At 43.5% G+C, this 26,453-nt stretch overlaps 1 protein-coding gene across 2 annotated transcripts in view; it reads right to left on the reverse strand.

The window, feature by feature from the left end:
• The window catches only part of LOC135219537 (vam6/Vps39-like protein), a 405,404-nt gene that overhangs the window by 335,464 nt on the left and 43,487 nt on the right, over nucleotides 1-26,453 (reverse strand). The window contains exon 2 of one of the 2 annotated variants that reach the window (XM_064256380.1): nucleotides 22,968-23,141. In XM_064256380.1, the coding sequence (XP_064112450.1) occupies nucleotides 22,968-23,141 (174 nt within the window). Of the gene's footprint in view, nucleotides 1-22,955; nucleotides 23,142-26,453 lie in introns of both variants that reach the window. The other variant, XM_064256379.1, reaches the window with a different exon arrangement.

The raw sequence follows: 26,453 nt of genomic DNA on the forward strand, positions 1-26,453 counted from the left end.
CATGCCGTAGATCTCGCAGGTACGGACCTTACTTCCCCGTGGGGCCGTCACCACCTCTATAGATCTTACAGACGCATACTATCATGTTCCAATAGCCAGGAACTTCTCCCCGTACCTGGGATTCAAACTAGGCAAACAAGCCTACTCATTCAGTGTCATGCCCTTCGGACTCAACATTGCGCCCAGGGTATTCACCAAACTAGGAGAAACAATAGTTCAGGAACTGAGAAAGAAAGGTATTATGCTGGTAGCCTACTTGGACGACTGGCTGATTTGGGCAACCAGCATGGCAGAGTGCCACGAATCAACCGCCAAGGTACTAGAATTTCTGAAATTCCTAGGCTTCCAAGTAAACAGAAACAAATCCAGGTTAACCCCGGCTTCCAAATTCCAATGACTGGGAATTCAGTGGGACATGAACAAACACAAGCTATCTCTCCCACCCAAAAAGGCCAAAGAAATAGCAAAGGCTACAAAGTACTTTCTAAAGAACAAGCGAGCTTCTCGGCGAGCCCAAGAAAGGATTCTAGGCTCGCTTCAGTTCGCATCTGTCACAGACGTCCTGCTACAAGCCAGGCTGAAAGACATCAATCAAGTCTGGAGGTCAAGAGCCAACAACAAACTCAGGGACAAGGTTTCGGTTATCCCTACGATTCTATAAAAGAGGCTCCGGCCTTGGACGGAACAGGAACCTGTCCAAATCAGTACCTCTGCAGTTCCCTCCGCCATCACTAACCATCCACACAGACGCTTCTCTGAGCGGTTGGGGAGGGTACTCGCCGCACAAAAAAGTTCAAGGAACGTGGTCAGAGACATTCCGCCAGTTCCATATCAATATCCTGGAGGCAATGGCAGTCTTCTTGACCCTGAAACGCCTGTCTCCGGCCAAAAAGATTCAAATAAGGATAGTTTCGGACAGTCTCATAGTGGTACACTGCATAAACAGAAGTGGCTCCAGGTCCAACAAATTGAACCATGTGTTAATAGCAATATTCTTGTTGGCAGAAAGGAATCAATGGCATCTGTCAGCAGTTCATCTAGCCGGAGTGAGGAATGCGATAGCGGACTCCCTATCCAGGACAACTCCTCTGGAATCAGAATGGTCTCTAGACAGCAAATCCTTCAATTGGATTGCAAATCAGATTCCGGACCTCCAAGTGGACCTATTTGCCACGGAAGCCAATCACAAACTACCTTGTTATGTGGCTCCCAACCTGGACAGTCGAGCTTTCGCAACCGATGCAATGTCCCTAGATTGGAACAACTGGCAGAGGATTTATCTCTTTCTGCCAGTGAACCTTCTATTAAAAGAGCTACACAAGCTAAGATCCTTCAAAGGGAAAATAGCTCTGATAGCTCCCAACTGACCGAAGAGCAACTGGTTTCCACTTCTCATAGAATTGAAACTCAATCCCCAGCTGATACCGGCCCCGGAGCTGACGCAAGTAGTACAAACTCAGACTGTGTCAGCTTCCTCAAGAATTCTGAATGCCCTAACTTTATGAACTTCATGAAATTTGCAGCTCAGAAAGATGCAAGTATAGATCCTCTGAACATTCTATTTATAGAATCTGATAAAAAAGCGTCCACAATTAGGCAATATGATTCAGCAGTAAAGAAACTGGCCAATTTTCTAAAGGATTCAAACATTCACGAAATGACTACAAATTTGCCAATCTCCTTCTTAAGGTCATTGTTTGAGAGTGTCTAGCTGCCAGTACTATTACCACAGTGAAATCAGCCCTAACAAATATCTTCCAAATAGGCTTTATTATTAATCTTTCAGACGCTTACTTTTCTTCTATCCCAAAAGCATGCGCCCGTTTGAGACCAATAGACCGCCCTCAGTCGGTTTCTTGGTTCTTAAATGACGTACTTAAACTGGCTTCAGACTCAAATAATGATTCACGCTCCTTCTCAACTCTATTGAAGAAGGCACTGTTTCTAGTAGCACTGGCATCAGGAGCTAGAATATCTGAAATATCAGCTCTCTCCAGAAACCCAGGCCATGTTGAGTTTCTCCTGTCAGGCGAAGTCGTTCTTTCACCGGACAGGCAGTTTTTAGCCAAAAACAAGGACCCACAAAATAGGTGGACTCCTTGGAAGATCCTTCCTCTTGTGGAAGATAGTTCTTTATGTCCTGTCCATACCCTTAAAACATTCCTGACCAGGACTTCTCAAATAACTTCAGGCCCTCTGTTTGTTAGAGAGAAAGGTGGTACAATTACCTTAAAAGGGATCAGGCAACAAATTCTTTACTTCATTAAACAAGGAAATCCGGACTCAATCCCACATGTCCATGACATCCGGGCAGTTGCCACATCCATTAATTACTTTCAAAACATGAACTTTGAGGACCCAAAGAAGTATACGGGTTGGAAATCTCCGGCAGTTTTTAAACGCCACTATTTGAAAAACCTACAGGCCCTTAAATTCTCAACTGTGGTGGCAGGAAGCATAGTCCTCCCCGAAGAACAGAGCTGACATCCTACCTTTCACCTCTGTTATACTTTCCCTTTCACTCTCTCCTACCTACATGACTCGCTCGTACTCCCCACCATCCTCTTCTCCGGGCCGGGTTAGATTTGTTCATCCTGCCACCAGAGCTTGTATATAGTGTAAATAGTTATTTGATAGTGCCTTATTGGCCATACCAATTGTGTCCTGCTTGAATTGTAGTGTATTTCAATTCACAAGCTTATTATAATTTCATATTATACTATTAATCTTACTTTGGGTTTTATTAACTCCCTCTTTTTGAGAACATATCTGTTAAGCTTGGATATAATTCTCTGTTATGTTTTCATCGGCCGACACAGGTCGAACCCAGAAAAGGGATTTTGACAAAGGAAAAATCTATTTCTGGGGGAAGACCTGTGTCGCCCGGTGAACCCAACCCTTTGTTTTTACATTCCCTACCCTGGTTAATCCAAGCAAAAAAGGACTACTCCAGGAATGAGAGGAAGAGCGCGTGGGTATTAGTAGTAGTGGCGAGAGGAGTTGGCGGTGGGTTTCGTTGTGACGGCTCCCACCGCGGAAGGGGATTTTGGGAAGGAATCTTCTAAGTGGCGAAGGCCCTGTGTATTGTGGTTTCCACAATGCCCCTTTACTTATACCGACACCCCTCGGGGTGATTGTGCTGAGGGTAGTAACTTCAGCATACCATGCTAGCTTTTTCTCTGGTATATCTAGAGTTTATTTATACTTGAAAAATGAGCTACAGGGATTTTTCACCGGGCGACACAGGTCTTCCCCCATAAATAGATTTTTCCGTTGTCAAAATCCCTTTTTACATCTCTGCGACCTTATAATTTTCCTTTATTCAGTATGCTTAAAGCCTCCTTTACTCCTATATACTACTTCTACATCAATAGCCACCCCTCCCCCAATCCCCTGTCATTTTCTGTTTAAAAGATGCTTATAATACAGTAGAACCTCAGTTTTCAAACTCAGTCCAATTAAGAATCAGTTTTTCCATAAAAATTAACCTGGTCTTCAGTGGATCAACCATTGTCCTCTAAGTGTGTGGTCATAACCAACTTAATCAGTGTTCAAAATTGTAGCACTGCTCTCTGGGCCATCCCAGTCTTTTCCAAGAAAAGAGTACTATCCTACTAAGTGAGGAAGGTCCAATATGCAATCTCAAGCATTTCAAGGGAAATGGTTGGCCCAAGAGAAAGCTAATGTACGCACTCTTTTCTTAAGGAACATAGTCTTCCAGGGTCATGAGCTGCTATGTCTAAAGTGCTAGGTTAGTTGGTCTCTGCACCTGTACTATTGTATAGAAAGTCCAGACTACTCGCCTTGCTCTCTAGGTTTTCTACTATTCACAATATCCCTATTTCCCAAAGGTCCAAATAAATTCACTGGATCTTGCAAAGCTGGGACTTTTCAACAGCTCAACCTAATACTTATAGTATTGTACATAGGACTCAATATGACAGATGGGTTTGCTAAGAACAAAAAGAAATTTTTATAATAAAACAAAGTTTCAATTTTACTTACCCAGTAATTATATAGCTAAGAGTTTCATTTGCCCGGTAATTAAAATTCCGAAATTTGCGGGTCACTAATTTTTCTATTTTGTTTTGAGTAGGTAACTATGTCCCACCCACTTTCGGGGAAAGAGTGGAACAACTTGGCAAGGAATTGTTTGTTTTACACCCGTAAATGATAAAACCATGCTAGGAGACAATAGGTGGGCTCTGATCAGGTAATTACTGGTTAAGTAAAATTGAACCTCTATTATAAAAATTTCATTTTTAATTATTTAACTTACCCAGTAATTACATAGCTGATTTCCACATTGACAGAGGTGGGAAGCATGGTTAGTTCTACCTCAAGGCATTATTAACGCAATCAGTTTGAGAATAAAAAGCTAAAAAGCTTCAACAACATTAATAAAATGTTTGTTGATTCCTTAGCTGATAAGAGAGTTGTTGCAGGAAGATACTGCCTCTGGTTGTCAATCATTTTATCATGTAGTGGCATGGCGGAATAACCTAGGAGCACCTGCTACTTTAATGAGAACTTTGTAGTGGAGGACAATTACAATGTATAACGAAGATAATCAAATTGCCCCTGACCAGGCCTCAGTACCAACAAATAACCAGAATTAAAAAGATTGTTACTTAAACCCAAAACATATCCATAAAAAACCACCAACCTTGTCCAAGGACTGGAGGGTATTCCAGGTACTTTGTACCTCCAGGCTTCCCTACAACATCAACACCTTATACCAAGGAGAATATAAGATTTAGGAAGGATTGCTTCCTACACTTCCTTTCCCAACACCACACCAGCCAATAAAAAGTGGATCAAGGGTACTGCATTCATCATACACAGTTTTAATGTCACAGATAATGTGAGGCAAAAGCAGACTTACATTTCCAAAATGTAGATTATAATATTGCTGCGAGAGATAAATTTCTCCTAAAGGCTAATTTCGTAAGCTTTTACCTTACATAGAGGGAACAAGTCTTCCTGAACTGAGGAGTACGCTTCATAGATAATGTCCCTAAGGAAGAATGCTAGAGCATTTTTAGAAGTTGCCATAAATGTATTACATTCTATGCAGGTAATATTTTAAGGACCTCATAGGACACACAGCCCTTTCATTATTGTCGGTTCTCAGGATCTCTGTCTGACTGTTAATTGAGAAAGAATGAGACCATGGATTAGCAGGGGACTCATTCTTGGCCAAAAAACCATGGGAGTAGGAGCAAACTGCATTCCCTTTGGAAAAGCCTACTCTTCAATCTAAAGCATGCACTTCGCTGACCCGTTTTGCCATTGCCAAAGTAACTAGAAAGAGGGTCTTTCTAGTTAAGTTCCTCAGTGAAATTGCATGCATGGGTTCAAAACAAGGTCCAGAAAATGATTTTAACAATATACATACTATCATGATTCCAAGACACAGTTGGGGAATCCTTACATTTGGAAGTGTCAAAAACTCAATAATGTCTGACTGATCTGAATTGGCGGACAAGTCCAATCCTCTGTGGCAAGATACTGAACCCAACATAGCTCTATAGCCCATTATGATAGAGGTAGAAAGGTTCCTGGCTGATTTTAAATGTAATAAAAAGTCAGCTTTGGGTCACCGTGGCCTGAGAAGAGGAGATATTGGACCTCCTACACCACTCTCTCAAAATCCTCCATTTGTTTTCATGTAAAGTGGTCCTCCCGTATTTGCAGTGGATGGGTACCAGACCCCCCAAATAGCTAGAACCCATGAATATACTTAAAACTGCCTATTTTGTTAGTTAAAATTCAACAAAAACCCACTAAAATTTTTTAGTGCATTTTATGATGAAATTTTTAAAAAATACAGGATTTTGTGGATATTTATCATAGAAAAATACATCAAAAAGGCAAATTTTCCGTGAATACTCGGGGTATAAGTTCCAGAGAGAAATCCATGAATATGAGTCCGCAAATGTGGGGGGTTTGACTGAATACCAGTGGTTCTCAAGCAAATCATTCCAGGGGCCGCATCAGCGGCCACAAGATGTTCCTGGTGGCCGCACTATATACAATCAATATAACATAAGGTCTCATCCTCCATAAATGGCTTAATTATAGGCTTCTAAAAGAAATGTCGAATTACAAGTAATCTAAAAAATAAAAACAGAATGCAGACAATAAACTTTATATTCGTCTTTTAGGCATGATTTAAAAAGAAATTCTTGTTCATGCATTCAGTTCATTATTCATCATTCAAGTAACAGTCTTGATATTCACTTTTCAGATAACAGTTTTGCAGTAAGCTAAATGACATCTCACAATAAACTGCTGTTGGAAATACTGACAACAAAAGAATGGAAATAGTGGCAATCTCTTTAAATAGATCCAATAATAATAACAACAACAAAAACAAAATTAGCTCGTTCTCTCTCTCTCTCTCTCTCTCTCTCTCTCTCTCTCTCTCTCTCTCTCTCTCTCTCTCTCTCTCTCTCTCTCTCATTTGAATTCTTTTTCCATTGGAAGATAACTAAATTTCCCTTGGTAGCTGCATGCATGGAAGCAACTTCGGGAAGTCCACCAGATGTATGAGGTCGGGAAACCATTCCTTCGCCGGCCAAAATGGAGCTACCAAAATCGAGACATTTTGGTGCATTTGAGACTTATTACCTGCCTGATCTAATTGAATGGGGGAAAGGCACACAGATCTTTGTTTGACAAGTCGAGGAGCATAGCATCCACTGTTCAAGCCTGCGGATTTGGTACTGGAGAACAAAACAGAGGGAGACCATGGTTTTGAGATGTTGAGAGGACTTGTTTCCAATGGCTCAACTCCTCTGCCAAGACATTGAGTTTTCCTTGGACAAATCTGGTAACTATCAACGTGTTGTTCTGGTCTGCCCAGAGAAGGATTCTCTTGCTGCCTCGTACAGAGAAAGAGCAAATCCCTCCCTGCTTTCTTATATATGACACAGAGGTCGTGTTGTATGAATGAACTGCAATCATTTTATTCCTCATTTCTGATGAGAAGGACTGAAGGCCTAAAATATTCCCTTTAGTTCCTTCATGTTTATATGTAACAACTTTTGATCATATGACCAAGTCCCTGACACTTCATTCTTCTCTAGTAGACCCGCCAGCCCAGGTCTGACGCATCTGGGTAGTTCTGGCTGGGGCTCAACGGAAAGAAAGTCTTGCCATTTAACAGTCTCCTCTCGGAGTTCCACCAAAGAAGGTCCTCGTTTATCTCTCAAGTAACAGGAAACATGCCTGAGTCCAGAAGGATTTTCCTATTCCAATTCCCCTTTAAAAAGAGTAGGGATCTGAGATGTAGTCTGCTGAGGGAGACGAATTGCTCTATCGATGCTATAGAGCCCAAAAGACTCAGCCAATTGTTGGCTGAACATTCGTCTAGGGAAAAGATCTCTTATACTTTCCTCAGACATGATCTATCCTTTTCGGAGCAGGAAAAGCCTGAAAATTCTGAGATACTATTAAAATTCCCAAATACAGATTCTTCTGACAGGGAATCAACTGTGATTTCTGAGTATTTATGTAAGTGTTACATAATATAAAAATATGGAATGTTATTCCATATATAAAAACTAAACTATGATTAATTAAAACCAGTGACCCAAGATGTCAACCAGTTTGCTTGCAGGAATGTGATCAGACCAGATATGATAAAGTAGGCTAAGATGACGTGTTGTATCAGTCAGTGTCTAGTTTGCTGTCATCTGTGGTCATCAAATCTACTGTTTTGTAAATGGTTGTCAAAGCTTCCTGCTTAAGACAACCACAGTGACCTATAACCCAGGCGGCCTACATGACTTGTAATCTATGTCATCTGTGTGTATGTTCGCATGTTCGAGCTACTGTCTGCTCACTTTATGATTTGTAAACCAGATTGTAGTCAGACTTGAATTAGCCAGCATCATTGGCAGACCTGTCCAATTTTATCTGATCTGCATCATGTAGACTTCGAAAATACAGATATTTTTGTACTCTGTGTTTCACAATAGAACCTCTCATCAGCAAGAAGGCACTGAATGAACTTAGAAATTATCATCATGAGTTTGAAACATCTCCGCCTTCATACCCAAAGAAGATATTGACTTAGAAATTATCACCGAAATCCAAGACACTCCAATGAGGATGGAGAGTCATAACAAACCGACCTTAGCGTAAATTATCACAGGTCTAAATAACCTCACAGGGTGCCTTATTATACAAAGGCATCGGCCCTACATATTGGTGGCAGCTTTAGCGGGTTGACGCCATCGGAAGACAACATAGCTGGCAGCTCAGACTCGGACTATTCCACATGTATAATATCAGAAGTCAACGACAGCGAAAGCAAGAGATTCTTCAAGCAACTTAGTGTCTCTTATGGCATCGTAAGATATGTCTTATATCAAGAATCATTCAAGAAACCATATCATCGTTTTAGTGAGCATCTTCAGCAGTGCATATCTTCAAGAAACAAACCAGATGTGTCTGCTTCCTACAGCAACGCAAGCTTCGTCCTAACCGTAAGAGATGTCTCTCATTTAGAATCATTCAAGAAGGCATCATCATTATTGAGCGTTTCCAGCACTTCAAGAAACAAACCGGATGCGTCTGCAGCATTGGATCTTCAAGGACACGAATCATTCAACAAACAAACAACGCACACAGGGGAAACTCAAGCTAAAAACCAGGGTCATCCGCTAAACAGAGGAGGGCCAAGGCCGTGTCGTTATCAAAACGCCGTGACTTCCCACAAAATCAAGCTAAGTACAATCCTTTTTTATTCATTTGGAGTAACTTTGAGTGTTTCCTTTGCAGGTCAAATTTCGTTATTCCTGTGGCTGAAGTTACGAGACATTCTTAATCTTACTTTTTTACAGAAATTATCTACATCATTGGGACTTCGCTACTGCGAGTTTTTATCTTTGAGTTTCTGTTTCCAGAAGTTCTCCGGAAATATAATCATACATTCTGTGTTAATCTTATCATTTTGGGGCACTCTATTAATTCTGTACGTAACAAATCATATTAAACATTGAATATGTGTTTACACAGTGGACGTCTGTATTTATACAGATGTATGGATAGGGTCGTTAGGCACCGTAGTGATAAGAAAACACAAAAACAAGTGGAACACCCGTACAAATCTGGATAAATTAGAGGTAACACTATTTTGGGTCAGGACAATAATGGCTCCTTTGCAAGGTCCCGATGGCAGTTTTAGCCTCGAGTTTTTTAGTTATATACTTAAAAAATCTATCCTCTATGACTCAACTTAACTTTACAAAATACGGCTGGATTGCAAGGAATAACATGTCTGTAAAAACTTTCATTAGGTTAACATACTTAACATTCATAAAAACAAATTAACAAAAATATGTCTAAATGCGCTGACCTGGATCCCTCACTATTTCAAATTTTAGCAAAGAATGAAAGTAAACCACAGCAAGTACATATAGTTAATAATAACGCAGTAGAGATAACTTGTTTTAATAGTAATCGCTCTATTCATGATAGTCCAAGTCATTCTTACATTCGTTGCTTTATACGTAACCAACAGCAACATAATGCTAAAAACACAAAAAACGTTGTCGATGATAATAAAGAGAAGAATCCTCATTATTATAAAAAGAAACAGATAAAGAATAACTCTGCTAAAAATCAGAAACAAACAAAACGTGCTTCAGGAAACTTGGTTACTGTGCCATCTAGTCAAACGGTCAGGGTCAGTCAAAATCTGCCAAGTGTTGAAAGCAAAGCCCATTCCACATAAGCGACTCTAGTGGAGGGGGGAGAGTGATGTCGGATCATTCATGCCAATACCTTTTTGAATTAAAAAGGAATTTTCCTATGAATCACACGACCGTATCAAGTAATCAGAGCAGGTTCCCGTAGTTTAATATAATAAGTCATTATAAGTAGTGGTGGATTATGCCCAACAGTACATGCCGTAAAATTAGAATATCAGCCATTTACATTGTTTTTATTCCTTTAGTCCAAGTAATATCGTGTATTTACGGACTCACCGTTGTTGTTCAAACTTCCCTATTGAGAAGTCTGGAGTATGGTTCAGTAATTGGCAATAAAGAGTTAATTGTCGTAGCGTAACGCAGATTCAGTACAGGGCGGATAAGCGCATGCTTACAGATACCTTTATAATTATAAAAACCATTGATCTGTAATTGTAGGATATCCATCTATGGCAATACAAAACATTATCTTACCTCCTGCCAAATAAGGCGTGTTTATCAAAGGAAAATTCTATAAACCTTCTAACACATTAAAATCCATTTTGGACAAATGAGACAATTAATCAAATAATAACTTATAGGTATAGAGGAACCAATCACTTGTCTCATAAATCGTGACATTGTTCAAGCGACCCAACAGAATTCTCCCACACCCGCAGTCGCAGTTTGCACGCAAAATCTCGAGACACATACACCCTCGAATGTCTTAGTGCGTGTAAAAAGACTTTGCTGGGATCTGAAATTTTAATCCCTTCCCAACACTCTGAAATATAATGGATTTCCGCGAACAAAGCACTATACAGTGTTGACTCACAGCAACAAGTTAATATTGAAGTCTGTAACCATCCGAATACCAATCTAGTAATCCACAAAACCTATACGTATTTACATTTATATGCTTTGTGCAGCTTTACCATGTTACTTTATGCTTAGCTTTTCACGGGGATTCCTAAGCTCTGTTGAGCTCGTAGCCTACATTGCTCCTTAGCTCAGTGTTCATGCATGCATGTTCCTCTGTTTAGGTCTGTTTAGGCTCCTTTTAGGACATTTGTCCTTCCTTTTAGTCCTGACCACCCTGGCCGCCGCCCTCCATTCCTACGTATCGGCAGAGGCCAGCTCCCCGAGTTGTTAGGCTTCCTCCCTTCTTGGTTGGCTCGTCTAGCTTCTCCAGGACTTTGCTTTCTCTCTATCTGCTTATTCATCTTCCCTCTTCCCCGTGTTGCGTTAGGCTATTTTGATGCATGCTTTGAGATGGTTAGAGGCAGCCTCGGCCACCTCAGACCGCCTGGCCTGTCTTACCGCGTGGCCTTCACCACGTTCACGACGAGCCAGGCGATCGCCACGAGCCACCCGGCTGCTGTTCCCCACGCTTCCTCTCCCCCCATAGGGGGGAAGTACCGCTCGCTCCCGTTGCCCATGACAACCATCCGAGCTCCCTCCCTTCTTCCCCCTCTCCACGGGGGGGATACGAGAGTCTGCAGGGGGACATCCGAGGCTGGCTCGGCTCGTACCGCTCTCACTCTTCGGTACCAGGGGGGGGTCTCCCGTGCGGTCAGTCTCGGCTGGCCACCCGGCTCAGCCGCGCTCGGACCTCCTCTGTTTCTGATCAAGCTCTCTCTCACCCCGAGTCTCCCCCCCTCCCTACCGCTCCGGCGGTTGGTTCCTCTGGCTCCGCCAGACCTCAGGTGTGGTGACTGCAGAGAAGCCCCACCGCATGTTTTCTCCACATGTTACCTTTATTTTATTTTATTTTATTATTAGTTGTTTATGTTCCTTTTATTCTGCTAAGTCGGCGGAGTCCCCGGTCACCATCCGGGTTCTCCACCTGCTTACCTGCATCTGTTACGGCGGAGCTACGCTCCCCCAACTAGTTTTTACTGGCCTCCTACTGCTCCTCCCCGCCGTTCTCGTACTCTTCGCTCCGGTGTATAGGCAGGTTACTGGTTTGGTGATTTTCCGTCTTCGGCAACACCGGAGACGCACTGAAGCTAGTTTACCAGCTCTATCAGACACCCACCACTCACGGCAGGAGTGCAAGCGGAAGCTAATCTTTTTATGTCAAATAACTCTGGTGTCCTCCGGTGTTATAGTAATATATCACTTCTTGGACTTAGTCCAATTAGTTAGTGTCGATACTCATGTATCTGTTCACTTGCAGGCCACCCATTGCCAGGAATCTGGCTGTAACGCTGTCCTGCAGGACCCCTGTGGGCACGAGGTCTGCCAGACCCATGCTGTCTGCGCCATCCGCTACGGAGAGATAGCAGTCTGGCATCATGAGAGTTGCTCTATCTGTTATGAACTAGTGGATCAGGTTACCTCCAGAGTAAGTACCTTCCGGAGAACAACTGTCATGTATAGTTTTGGCCTATATGTATACAGTTCTAATAAGTGATATATCTGTACGAATCATATACTTTAGTCTTAATTAGCTTAGTATTTATACTAGCCCTCTCTTTCAGGCTGCTCAAGCGGTCAGGGACGCCGCTTAAACCACCTTGAAAGCCTGGGTCGGCGGATTCAGTAGGAACGTCTCCAAGGGGCCGCCCTACATCCTTGATAAGAAGTTGGCTGCTCTGATTCTCCCCGGCGGCAAGACGACTTCCTACGTCGACCCGGAAGCGGCGGCCCCATACATTGCTGCCATCCAGCATCAAGTGGCTCAAACCTTGGCGGACCCTGGGAACCAGGAAATAATAGAAGAAGTAGCAACTTTGAACTTGGACCTCGAGCCCATGGCGGTAGAGGCAGCAGGTAGGACGTTGGGTGAGGCAGGTTTGCTAGGGGGTCAAGGTTTACCCTTGGGACATTCTGGATCTTCTTCTCCTATCCCCTCTTCTTCTTCCTTCCAAGGATTTTCGGAGGATGGACTTTCGGTTAGGCCGAAGTCCACCCAGGCTATCCCCAAAGTTAAGGGGAAGCATGAAGTGAAGACGCTCAAAAAGACACTGTCTAAGAAGACGGCTCCTAGCGGTTCTCAAAAGACTCCGGCTCACCATCCCGGAGCAGAGAAACCCAAGTCGTCGTCTCACTCCAAAGGGTCCAGAGGCAAGTCCTCCAGAGACAAGGCTCAGCTCCTGTCTGATCCTGAGCCTTCAACCTCTACAGGAACGCGCCCTAAGACTCCTAGCGGGAAGCAGGACCTAGTTCCTTCGACTCAGACGCCTTTACTGCAAACATTATGCAGCAAATGGGCAGTCTAGTGGGGAACTTGGTTCAGGACAAGTTTCAGGAGATGCTCTCCCACATCTCGTCTTCCTTTGAGGAGTCAGGCCAGTCGATCCAGGACATCTCGGAAAGGCTGGCCAGTCAGGAGAACCTAATTGCAGGTCTCTGGGAAAACCCTATGGCAGCTCTTCCTCAGCCCGGTGGGGCAGCCCAGGCCATGCCGGACTACAACACCCTCCCTCCTTACACGCAAGTAATCCCTGGAGGATATCGTCCTATGCCCCCTTTAAGGACGGGATGCTAACGCTGGCGGACTTCGAGTTCCACCCAGCAAATTTGCAACCCCCCTTCATTGGTTACGCCCGCCTTACGGAGGCAGCTATGAGGAGGGAAGATAAGATCCCAAAGCAGACCGTAATCTTCGGTCGGGATCAGGCTCAGCGGGACTGGCTGAGAAGCCTGGAAGAGTGGGAATGCATCAACACCAGGATGCAAGCGTTTAAGAGCACTTTTACCATATTTGTGGTGGACGGAGAGACCCCCATTCCGTTCACCACAAAAGTGACGGAGTTAAAGATGCAGGCTGCCATGAGAGACGAGCCAATGCCTCAGCTTCGGGAGACGGAGCCCACGTCACTCCTCCTTCCGGGTATGGAAGATCTTTGGGCAGATCTCCCAGCCACCTTTACGGTCGGAAAGTTAAAGCCGGATTGTGCAATAATACAATTCAGCGAACGGCTTCCCAGGCTTCCAGACAGCCTCATTCAGGCTGAGTTTGATGCACGAACCAGGTTATCCAGGTCTCTCAATACCCTGGTTATGACAGAGGTTTCGGCCATTACTTATGGTAACGAACCTCTGTTCAAATTTATAGTCAAATCACATTTACATACTGTACAATGTGATTTGTATGACTTCATAGTGGCAAGGCGTAACTGCAGAAAACATGTTCTGCAGGAAGCCACCATCCGCCACGAACCAAACAAGTTGCTGGCAGCTCCTATCTGGGGTGCCGACCTTTTCCCAGAATCGGTCATCAATTCAGTACAGTACAAGGCGACAAGACTCAACCAGTCTTAAAGTCCGTTGGGGTCTCTCAAGTAAGAGGAAGCCGGAGTCGACTTCCTCATCCAGAAAACCCAAAAAGCCTAAGAAATTCCAGCCTTTCCAGGCTCCCCAGCAACATCAAGTAGTGCAGGCAGTGCCAGTTTCCCAAGTGGCACAGCCTCAACAGCAATTTCTGCTGCTGACTCCTCAGGGTCAAGCTTCCACCTCCTTTGCTGTCTCTCCGGCCTTCAACCCAGTGTTTGAGGGCCAATCTTTCCAACCCTTTAATAGGTTCGGAAGAGGCAGCAGGGCTAGGGGTGCCTTTCGCCAGAGAGGTGGTGGAAGAGCATCCAGCCGGGGGAAGCACTTACGGGGAGGGCACGGATCTCGACCTGCCCCAAGCCAGTGAGAACCCTCAGGTAGGAGGGAGACTGTTCCTCTTTCGCCACAGATGGAGGTTCAGCAGCTGGGCACAGAGTATTGTGTCCAAAGGCCTAGGATGGAGCTGGACCAAAGGCCCTCCTCCATCCAAGATCTTCTATCAACAACCAACAACGGAATTGATGGAGTATGCCCAAGAACTCCTTCAGAAAGGAGTAGTGTCAAAAGTGAGGCATTTAAAGTTTCAAGGTCGCTTGTTCAGAGTGCCAAAGAAAGGCTCAACCAAACGAAGAATAATTCTAGACTTGTCCCGTCTAAACTTATTCATTCGTTGCGACAAGTTCAAGATGCCGACTATCTCGCAAGTGCGGCCCTTACTTCCCCGTGGGGCTGTCACCACCTCTGTCGATCTTACAGACACACACTATCATGTTCCAGTGGCAAGACACTTCCGCCCGTACCTAGGTTTCAGGCTAGGGAACCAGGCATTCTTCTTCAAGCTAATGCCCTTCGGGCTAAACGTAGCCCCCAGGGTATTTACGAAGATAGCAGAGACAGTAGTTCAACAACTCAGATCCCAGGGGATAATGGTAGTTGCGTATCTGGACGATTGGCTCGTTTGGGCAACAAGCATCGAAGAATGCCACAAAGCAACGGTCAAGGTGTTACAGTTTCTGGAACATCTAGGGTTCCAGATAAACAAGACCAAGTCCAGAATGACACTGGACTCTCGCTTTCAGTGGCTTGGCATTCAGTAGGATTTAAACTCCCACACTCTATCAATTCCGTCGTCAAAGAGAAAAGAAATAGCCAAGGCAACCAGGCAATTTCTCAAGTGCAAACAGACATCCAGGAGAAGCCAGGAAAGGATCCTAGGCTCTCTTCAAATTGCCTCAGTAACAGACGCTCTGCTGAAGGCAAAACTCAAAGACATAAACTGTGTCTGGCGCTCAAGAGCAAACAACAAGTCCCGGGACAAGTTGTCAGCTATCCTGGCGATACTTCGCGAACGCCTCCGCCCTTGGGCGGAGGTCAAGAACTTATCAAAGTCAATTCCTCTCCAGTTCCCTCCTCCAGCATTAGTTATCCACACGGATGCTTCACTAAGCGGCTGGGGAGGGTACTCTCAGTACAAAAAGGTACAAGGGACTTGGTCCCTTCCATTCCGCCGGCTCCATATCAATGTGCTGGAAGCTATGGCGGTATTCCTCACTCTGAAAAGACTTCAGCCAGCCAAGGGATCTCACATCAAGCTGGTATTAGACAGCGCAGTAGTAGTACACTGCATCAACAGAGGAGGCTCCAAGTCAAGCCATGTGAACCATGTCATGATAGCCATATTTTCTCTGGCAGCCAAGTACAAATGGCACCTGTCCTCCACTCACCTAGCGGGAGTGAAGAACGTGATAGCAGATGCCTTGTCTCGCTCAGTCCCTCTAGAGTCGGAGTGGTCTCTGGACAGGCGATCATTCAATTGGATCTGTCAGCAGGTTCCGGGGCTCCAGGTGGATCTTTTCGCCACAGAGTCAAACCACAAGCTTCCCTGCTATGTGGCTCCCAACCTGGACCCTCTGACTTATGCCACGGACGCCATGGCCATAGACTGGAATCAATGGAAGAAGATCTACATCTTTCCTCCAGTGAATCTTCTCCTGAAAGTTCTGTGCAAACTCAGGACCTTCAAGGGACAAGTCACCCTAGTAGCCCCCAATTGGCCCAAGAGCAACTGGTTCCCACTCCTGCTGGAATTAGGTCTCCGACCTCAACTGATTCCCAGTCCCAAGCTATCTCAAGTAGTGCAAATGAAGACTGTGTTCGCTTCCTCAGGAATTCTCAAAACCCTAACATTATGGACTTCATGAAGTTCGCGGCTAAAAGGGATGCGGATATCGATCCTCAAAACATCCTATTCCTAGAATCGGATAAAAGAGAATCGACCCTTTGTCAATATGACTCAGCTGTTAAGAAACTAGCCAATTTTCTGAGGGGGACCGAATCTCAAACCATGACTACCAACCTGGCTATTTCCTTCTTTAGATCATTATTTGAAAAAGGTTTAGCAGCCAGTACTATTACTACTACTAAATCAGCACTAAAGAAAATATTCCAGTATGGTTTTAAAATAGATCTAACAGACTCCTATTTTTCATCTATTCCTAGAGCCTGTGCTAGACTCAGACCATCAGAGAGGCCTAGCTCAGTGTCATGGTTCTTGAATGATGTTCTCAAACTGGCCTCAGATACGGATAACAACTCATGTGATTTCTTACCCCTCCTGAGGAAAACATTATTTCTTCTAAGTCTGGCCTCAGGAGCCAGGGTATCTGAACTGTCGGCTCTATCTAGAGACTCAGGTCATATAGAATTTCTCCCGTCAGGAGAAGTTTTACTCTCTCCAGATCGTCAATTCTTGGCTAAAAACGAGGATCCACCAATGAGATGGGCTCCTTGGAAGATCCTTCCTCTTCCTCAGGACCCTTCCTTATGTCCAGTTACTGACTTACGAGCATATCTTGCCAGGACAGCCATGAGATCCTCTGGCCCTTTGTTCACGAGGGAAAAGGGTGGCACCATTTCCTTAAAAGGTATTAGACAGCAAATTTTATACTTTATTAAACAAACCAACCCAAACTCGTTCCCCAAAGTTCACGATATTAGGGCAGTGGCTACCTCGATCAATTACTTTCAACGTATGAATTTTGATGATCTGAAAAAGTACACAGGCTGGAAATCTCCGACAGTATTCAAATGTCACTATCTTAAGTCCCTAGAAGCTCTTAAATTTCCAGCAGTGGCAGTGGGGAACACAGTTTCTCCTGACACTGCTTAAGTAGTTTAGTAATTAGAGCTAGATCTCCTTTCTACCTACCTCACTGCAAAAGAAAGAAGTTTCTGCCACCATGTACCCTTTTTAATGCCTTAGATGCCTAAAAGGGCACTTATTGTGATGTTTTCCTTATTTTTATGCTAGGATTACTCACACATATATATTTAATCTGTGAAATTGTATCTAGTTTTTAAGATTAATGTAAGTTATCATAAGTAATCTTAAGTATGTATTATAATCATTATAGTTCATAAGTCTTTCTAGATTATAGTACTTTAATCTCAATTGTTTTTTATTTTTTCCTTACTCATGTTATATCCTCATTCAAGCTTGTGGCCATTTCTCTGGTACTATTTCACGAAGCGACATGGGCTGAGCCCAGAAAAGGGATTTTGACAAAGGGGAAATCTATTTCTGGGCAAGGGCCCGTGTCGCCCAGTGAAATCCCACCCTTCTTTACACCCACCCTTGGGCCCAAGCTTGACAGTCTAACTCCAAGGATGACCGGTAGAGGCACTAGTGATGGCGTCAGGAGCGCTAGTAGTAGTCGTAGCTGGGTGCGGGCCTTGCATCGGCCCTCTCAGGTAGGAGGATTTTGTAGAAGGATGGATCTAAATGCTAAGAGACCCGTGGTAGTGGTTTCACTCGCCCCAGAAACCATACCGACACCTTTTATATAAGGGGAGGGAGTCAGAATATTCTGACATTCCAATTTAGCTTTTTTCTCTGGTAATGTTAGCAATATTTACCTTAGAAATGTGTGCTGAAGGGACATTTCACTGGGCGACACGGGCCCTTGCCCAGAAATAGATTTTTCCTTCGTCAAAATCCCTTATATATACCTGCCAGGTAAGTGTCATGCATGAAAAAATGATGTAAAGAGGTACGTATGTTTTAAGCTGTCATGAATATCAAATTGCCAGGAAACTGAATCAAGTAATTACCAGAGTTCTGTTGTGGAATATTCCTTCAGTAGGCGAATCTTTTGAGAATGTATTTATAAATATGTTCAGACCTTTGCCTAGAAGTAAGGGTAGAGATGATTGCATAACTAATCTTGAGTATTATAAAAACAATTTAAGAGTTGGTTGGCAACTAGCGGAGAAGAACGGAAACCCGAACAGAAGTCAAGGGGAAACTGAAAGGAACCGTGATCTTAGAGCAAATGAGAGAAGTTTGTGTAGAAGTTTGTGTGTAAGAGAGAAAGTTTTAGTACTGGTACAGAAAGAAGGTTCCGCTTTACCATATAATTTCGAAGGTCCTCTTTCAGTGTTAGAGGAGAGGGGAAATATACATTATAGAATTAATGTGGGTAAGAGTAGAGCAAAGGCAATGAATGTAAATTTGCTTCAGAATTATAAAGAACGCCCAGTACCATGGCCACCGCCAGTGTTCTATGTGAGAGAAATTAGTTACTGAGAGAAATTAGTTTTGAGAAAAAAAACACAAGAGGTGTTTTAGCATTTCAAAGTTTTAATCAGAGTTCAGAAAACAGAAAAAGTAAGAGAAAAGGATAATGTATTAGCTGATAGCCTCTCTAGAGATTTCTCAGAATGAGTAGCCTAGTGACCGTTTTCTGTTTTGGCACGAGTGGTTGAGTGAATGGAGAAGTATTAAAGCTTTATGCAGAATTGTTTCCCTGCTGTTTAATTCTTGCTTCTCTTTAGAAAAAAAAAAATAAAATCAGTTGATTTAATTTTTTTCTCTTTTGGGGGGGGGGTGTGATGGTAATTGCTTCATAGCAAAGAAAGATAAAGGAAAGGAAAATGCATTTTCGAGAAATTTCGCAATAAGGAGGTAAGGAGGCTTTCGCGCCCGTGTTGGAGGTGCCTGTTCTCGCGGTTGTTCTGGAATCGTTGGGCGTGTTTGGAGCGCAACACGTGCCTAAGTGTCGGGAGAAACACAGCGAAATACGATGCAATACTCCGTCGAGAGTCTTCTAAGAAGTTCTAGTAATCTTGGGAGTCTGTGACGCTTGCCGTAGGCCCCGCCCCCAGAGTGCCGTATAAATACGACGGTCTAAGTAGGAGAAAGCAGAGATCGTCAGAGGGAGTTCATCAGTTAGTCACAGAGAGATATCCTCAGTAAGAGCCACTGATCAGATTATCAGTGAGAGATCAGCAGCAGCAGAGATCATCCAAGAGAGATAAGAGAAAAAGGGACCGACGAAGGATCAGAAGAAAAGTTGCTCGAGAGTTGGTTGGATTTTGGTCAAGCCATCTTCAGGAGTGGACAACTGAGTTATTTCGACGTTGGGGAAGACTTCAGAGAAGAAATGTCCTGCTAGAGGTTTTGGGGAGTTCCTGCCTTTCAAGTATCAAGAGTACTGTAGACTTTATTTTCTGCAATACGGAGTCAAGAGGCGTCTGCAATCGCCGTTCTCCTTTTGTGAAGCCATCGCTTCGAGTCTCTAAACTAAGCAGCAAGTATTTGAATTACCTCACTGTTCCCCCAGTTTATGCAGTGTAAGATTCTATTTTTTTATGTAAATAGGAGATACCATTCTGCATTTACCTTTGTTAGTAAGCTTGTAAATAAACCTTTGTTGTGTTAGTGTTTCTTTCTATATTCGTATCCCCAGTTTCAACTGTTGGTGTTGAAATATTTTTATTTACTTCATATCGAACCTGAAGTGGACCTCTCTCTCAGAGGCCGTAACAAGGGCGTTATCTTTGGGTATTCACCACCAGCTGGGGGAGCAAGGATGACATAGCCTGGAGGAGGAGGCGGAAATTTCCACCTCCAAAGTATGTGGGACTGGTGACATCATAGCAGAGGGAGTCATAGACGTCACATGCTGGGTGTCCAGCAAATATGGTGGTGCCACATACACAGGCATTGACATGGTCATTGTCGTCCTCCTCTTTCCCATGAGTCACAGGGGCTGCTGAAACATGGTTCAGAGGCCCCTGGAGGAGGGAGTGCCAGGTAAGCCGAAATCCACCACACCTGCATGTTCCCAATGGCGAGGTCAGACACACCTGAGGGAACAAAAGACATATTAGTAAGAAAAAAACACAATTCTCGTAAAGGAAATTGTATTTTCCCTAATTCTATACACCTGAGTTCCTCTATATATGGAACTATTACCCAAATTACAGGATCAAGGGTTTACATTATGTGTAAGAACAACTCTCGTTTCCACATAAATATTGGGTAATCACATCTGCCCCCTCCTCCTCTACGCGTGACGTATCAAGCGAAGAAGCGGGAGGAAGCAATTACCCTGAAAGAAAGTATTAACTTTTCACACTCACACTTTTGGTACTTAGCGCATAAGAAGTGAGGCTTTAAGTTCACTTTCGAGCAGAAATCCCACAATGCCCGCCTCCCATTTCTGCGCAAATGGAGGGTGAAAGGCACATAAATTTTGGGTTTGCAACATAGTAAAGCAAACACAAATTTCATAAACCACACAAACAAAACAAAAAAGAAAGATCTCACAATTTCTCACGACAGGAGAGGGCAGAGAGAGACATCCGAACACGATGCCGGCCGAAAACAAAGTGGGATGTTTACGTCCAGTCGGGAGGGACTCCCGACTATCGGACAAGCAGTTACTGCCTAACTACCTTGTTGTTATTTTCTTACAACCGGATTCCAGCCTTCGCTGAAAGTTAATCCTTATGTAAAGGACAAATGGTTTGTATAATGCATAGGAACAATCAACAATTTATGTTGCTTTAGGAGGAAATCTTATGTGAATTTAGCAGAGTAACACACTTCATTATATGCATTTCATGAATACTGAATGTTTATCAATTCCTATATAATTTAATTCATACTGCACACAGTTTTACCACATGCCATCCTTTTCAAAGTACATAAGTTTAGTACCACTAACACAAGTAGTGAAAGTGAGTTTTCATAATATGGTATCATTAAAATAACAGGGCTGACTAAGCAACATAGCTAGTAATCTAATGAATTATGAAATTTTATTCACACTAGCACATAGGACAGAGATGGTATGAACATGTAAATAAAGGGTAGGAGGAACTTTTAGTCAGACATCAAGTAAGTATCATAATCGAAGGATGTTGACCTGCAGAATAGACCAAGGAATCATGGAAAATGCCATAGAAGAAAGCAAAGACAACATGGCAATTCAAACACACATCATCATGATAATTACTAAAACATGAAGGAAGTACGTATATCACATTTACAAAACACCCATCAACATATTTACAAAGCCTCCAAGGACAGCTCATTTATAAAGTACCCATGTACACCAAGCAAGTCATGCTAACTTCTATCTTCCACCAGTTTTTTCACAGTGAATACATTCACTCGTTATATACTATTGAATTACGCATGCTTACATAAGAAACATTAAAAAATCCTCATAGTAGCACGAGCCTTCAAATGGAGAAGCAAATCCACAGTTATGTAAGTGTACATATATTTAGATTTAAAAACAGCAAGGATAACTTTCGGGAATCTGTTCAGTTCCCCTTATCAATCTGACACGTTGATATAGCACTACAGCAAAGTAAACAAAACAGTAGTAAAAAATTAAGTGACTTGTTTATAAACAATGGAACCGGTTGTCAAGTATAAATCAGGCAATGCCGTCGTTTTCTGATGAAAGCCCCGCCAGTCGTCTGGAATGTCTAATTGGTCCTTGCCCAATGCGGTTGTTCTGATGGTCCTCTTCAACAGCATAGGCGCCGGCAGCATCGGTTACTGGAAGTAGCCGAGTTACCTGAACGGGAGAAAGAGAGGCAACCCCAGCATCACATGTGGCTAAAGAGACAACACTATCATAATGTTCTTTATTCTTAAAGCCTTTAATATATTTCTTGGAAATAAGGTTATTAGTGAATTTATCTTCACAGGAAGATACATTCACCAATAACCTTATTTCCAAGAAATATATTAAAGGTTTTAAGAATAAAGAACATTATGATAGTGTTGTCTCTTTAGCCACATGTGATGCTGGGGTTGCCTCTCTTTCTCCCGTTCAGGTAACTCGGCTACTTCCAGTAACCGATGCTGCCGGCGCCTATGCTGTTGAAGAGGACCATCAGAACAACCGCATTGGGCAAGGACCAATTAGACATTCCAGGCGACTGGCGGGGTTTCATCAGAAAACGACGGCATTGCCTGATTTATACTTGACGACCGGTTCCATTGTTTATAAAAAAGTCACTTAATTTTTTACTACTGTTTTGTTTACTTTGCTGTAGTGCTATATCAACGTGTCAGATAAATAAGGGGAACCGAACAGATTCTCGAAAGCTATCCTTGCTGTTTTTAAATCTAAATATATGTACATTTACATAACTGTGGATTTGCTTCTCCATACGAAACATTAGTAATAATCTACTGAAATACAATACTATACAAAAAATCTAATCCACACTGGCACATGTACGATAACACATTTCCTTAACAATATATCTCATAGTATGTACGCACTACTACACTGGCGATCTGATTTAAAGAGCATCTACAGAAACAGACAAGTAAGTGCAGTCCTGAGAACTATAAAAGGAAGCAGGAGGAATGCATTTCAGCTACAAAAGGTTTACTATACAAAACACTACAAGCCAAGAAATCAAAATTAAGAAATGACATTATGAAAAGACCATTTCAATCAACATACCTGGCATGTTCTCACTGCATCTAAGAACATTTTCCTTGTATTGGTTTAACACTTGAAACACCTCAGAACGACTGACTTCTTTCTAAACTTTTTAAAATCCAAAGCAAAAGAACCAAAAGAAATATTTTTTATAAATTATAAATAACAACAAAAACAAAATATAAAACAAAAATGCCTCATTGGAACATGCAATACATACTTGTTTTCTCACCTGACAATGATACAATGATCTGGTGTTCTGGAACAACTTGAACTTGCGAGATTGGCTTTCTTGAGAAATTTTTGTTAGAGCACAGGAGGGACACATCCCATCTTCCCTGGGAGGTTTCTGTGACAGCATACATAAGCAGATGACCCTGCCTTGTACCAACTACTAAGTTATCCTCTGAAACGAAGAGCATCAAACCATGATTACAAACTGAAGTTGGTATTTGGATTCCAAATATGACAATTTGTCCAAAATTGCATTTTTCCTAACTATACAAACCTGAGGTCCTTTTACACATAGTCCCACCTCATGCCACCCCTCACTCTGCAGTTTTTGCTTGGGCCAAAAGCAAAAGTGATTGTTTACCTCCCAGTCGCGCGCGCCTGTCGGACAAGCAGTTAACTACCGAACCCCTTGTTCGAAAGCTTACGACCTATCCAGCTGCCGCTAGTAACCTTCCTATTGTAAAAGGACCTCAGGTTTGTATAGTTAGGAAAAATGCAATTTTGGACAAATTGTCATTTGTTCCGACACGGCATACAAACCTTCGGTCCTTTTACAATAGGAAGACTCACTTCTTGGTGGGAGGAATCTGAGTCTTTTGTGAACAGACTGGTGTTCGCCCAACCTTAGAATGCCTCCCTGGTCGTAAGAGCGAGGGAGGGATCCAAGCCTCTGTCCGATTGATCGGGGTGTGCACCGCAGGATCAATGGTCAGACCTCTGGACCAAGTACTAAGAGAGAGGCAAGCGTATCTCTTCGTACCAGCAAACAAGAACAAGTTCCTATTTGCAAGAGGCAACAAAGTTATGGTTTGTCTCTTGTTGGCATCCACTTCCCCCCCCTTGTAGGAGGAAGTGGTGGATATTCGCTCCCATCCCTAGTGAAAGGGATAGGATGGGGCTCTGTCGAGTAGCTCACCTGCATCTCGTCCTTATCCAGCAAGGTGATGACCGTATCCCTTTTCTACCCACAGGTTAGAGGGGGAGAAAAAGATAGGAGAGAAGCCAGTCACTCTCTCATTCACTTATCTATTCTTACAGTCACACCAGGACTCGATGCTGTTCAGCCTGCTAGGGTCGGGGGGTTAGCTACACAACGTGTTGAGCAGCCACCACGGGTCCCAAGGAAAACGATCCAAGGACCTGTGGGCAATATCCAAAAGGTAGAAGGAGGTGCCAGTGGTCTGGTTGTACCAGACCCCTGCCTTTCAGTACCTGCGCCACGGAGAAGTTCTTGTGTAACTCGAGGGAGTGTACTTCTAGGTCATCTTGGTGCTGACGAAGAGTCTTCAACACTCAGCCTGGGATGTCGAGTTTCTTCAGAAAGCGCGGGTCGCGCTTTTACAGGACAAAGCAGCATCTCCTTCGCATCGAAGGCGGTGAAGTCCATTAGGGAGGGGATTGTGAAGGACTCTAACCGATCGTCAGGAACCTAAGGGTTCTGAGTCTTCGCTACGAAGTTCGGTACGAAATCGAGCGTCACGAATCCCCATCCCCTGGATGCTTCGACTTCGCAGGAAAAGTCATGCAATTACCTCAGAGGAAAAGAAGGGAAGGGAATGGTCGTATGACCTATCCCTCTTCTCGACTTCGGTGATGTCCTGTACCCATACTGGTCTATCCGTCTGCAGCGAAGTGTCTCACATTCTCCTATTCCCCATGCAGGTTGAAGTTCTTCTTTCTCGGTAGTGGATAGGACACTGAACACTCCGAATGGTGGGTGTCGATGGTTCATGGGTACTGTGACAAGCCGTTAGGACGAAGAAAAGACTGTTATGGAACAACCGAACTAAGTCCACAGCGAAGTTCGTAACTGACTTGGGCGCTTCTGACAGCTGCCGACTGACTGCGTTCGGTAGGAGGCAAGTTGTCCAAGCACCCGAGCAAGTCACGACCTTTGCCTTAAAAGGGTTATGCCAAGAGACTAAACAAATAATTTGTTCGTCACCGATGCCAGAAGGCGAGGTGATGATTCTCTTAAGGCATGTGCCCAACAGGCGAAAGTCAATTGCCTTCTAGAGACCTAGGTCCCTGACTGGCAAGATTATCTCATATATGTTGATTGTTTTCTCAGCTAAGGAGAAACAACACTATGTGTCGTTGAAAGACGAAGTGTAGCAGAAAATGCAACCTACGTCTTCACAGCTGACCGAGAGAAAAGGATTCTCAAGATTCTGAACCTGTCTACAAAGACTGAGAACGCTAACCGCTATTCATTGCTGTCCGGTGAGGATCGTAGTGCAATAAAAGCGGAGCGCTTTTCAGTAATGAAGACACAGGGAAAAAAGTGCCTGAAGAACTGCTTCATGGGCTGTGAACATTTGGAAGTAGAGCTGTCAGGTCGGAGAGTAGGCTATGTCTTCTGACACATCTGTTAATTCGGGGCGAACATGAATAATTGCCACACCTACGAATACGAGATATTTTGAAGACAAACTCAGGATGTCTGCAAAAAATCATTCGCATTATCGCGGTGCGATGCAGCGGGAGACTAGTACAGACTTCTGTTACCATGCGGTAAAACAGAAAGATGAAAGAGTCCCAAGAGATATCTCTGTTGAAAATTCTCGCAATGTCGAAGGCGATGAAAATCGAGCGTCACAGCAGTAGATGGTCCCTTCATTATTGCGAGAATCCCCGTTAATCAGAGACCTAAGTCCATGATTGTTGGGTAGAGATACGGTTCGGTAGTCAATCAAACCAGGGAGAGAGAGACGTAACCGACCGTGCATCTCGGAGACCTAGCTGATACTGAGCTGCTATCAGGCAGTTCAATACGCAGTAGCTCTCGGTGACTCGTCATCCTGAGTTGCCAGGTAATCCCTTCCACGAAGGAATGCGTTCGGCTAGAACCATCGAGCATAAAGAATACGCTCGAGCAATTATATTTAAACGAAACGGATTTCGGTAAATACAAAAGCTGATTTGGTGTTGTCGTGACAATACCAAGTATCTAAAATCGAAACTGATAACTGCTGGGAGGTTGCAGGCAACCCCGAGTTGCAGTTCAATTAAGATACAATTCGTCTCGGTCACAAACCGTAGAGTTAACTACGGTATGCGCCTACCCCCCGGACAATTCAACTGTTAAAAGAATCATGTTGCGAGGGTAATATACGTAGTATATTTGTAGGTTCTGTACCACGACCTCCATCCTAAATTCTTTCCCCTCGAGGAATGAGAATAAGGATTGGAGATCGACCGCCTTCATTCTCTAGTCAAGAGAGTGAAGGAGAAGTCTTTCCAAAGGAAAGCTTCAATGGTGAACAGAATACCGAAGACGATAGTTCAAGCCAAACTGGAAGTTCCCGTCCGTTCTTCTCTATTCCAGGTTAATCCCCATACTGTGAGATACTCTTCTTTCAGCAGCAGTCTTCTTCCAAATGCTAGGAAATTACAGGAATTCGGGAGCATAAGCGAGGCTTCCCCGATTATCGTGTAACAATTATCGGGGATTCTCGCTCACTTTGGACCGTTGGTCTCGGCC

This window comes from Macrobrachium nipponense, chromosome 1 (genome assembly GCF_015104395.2).
Source record: "Macrobrachium nipponense isolate FS-2020 chromosome 1, ASM1510439v2, whole genome shotgun sequence".
In the NCBI taxonomy this organism is placed as follows: domain Eukaryota; kingdom Metazoa; phylum Arthropoda; class Malacostraca; order Decapoda; family Palaemonidae; genus Macrobrachium; species Macrobrachium nipponense.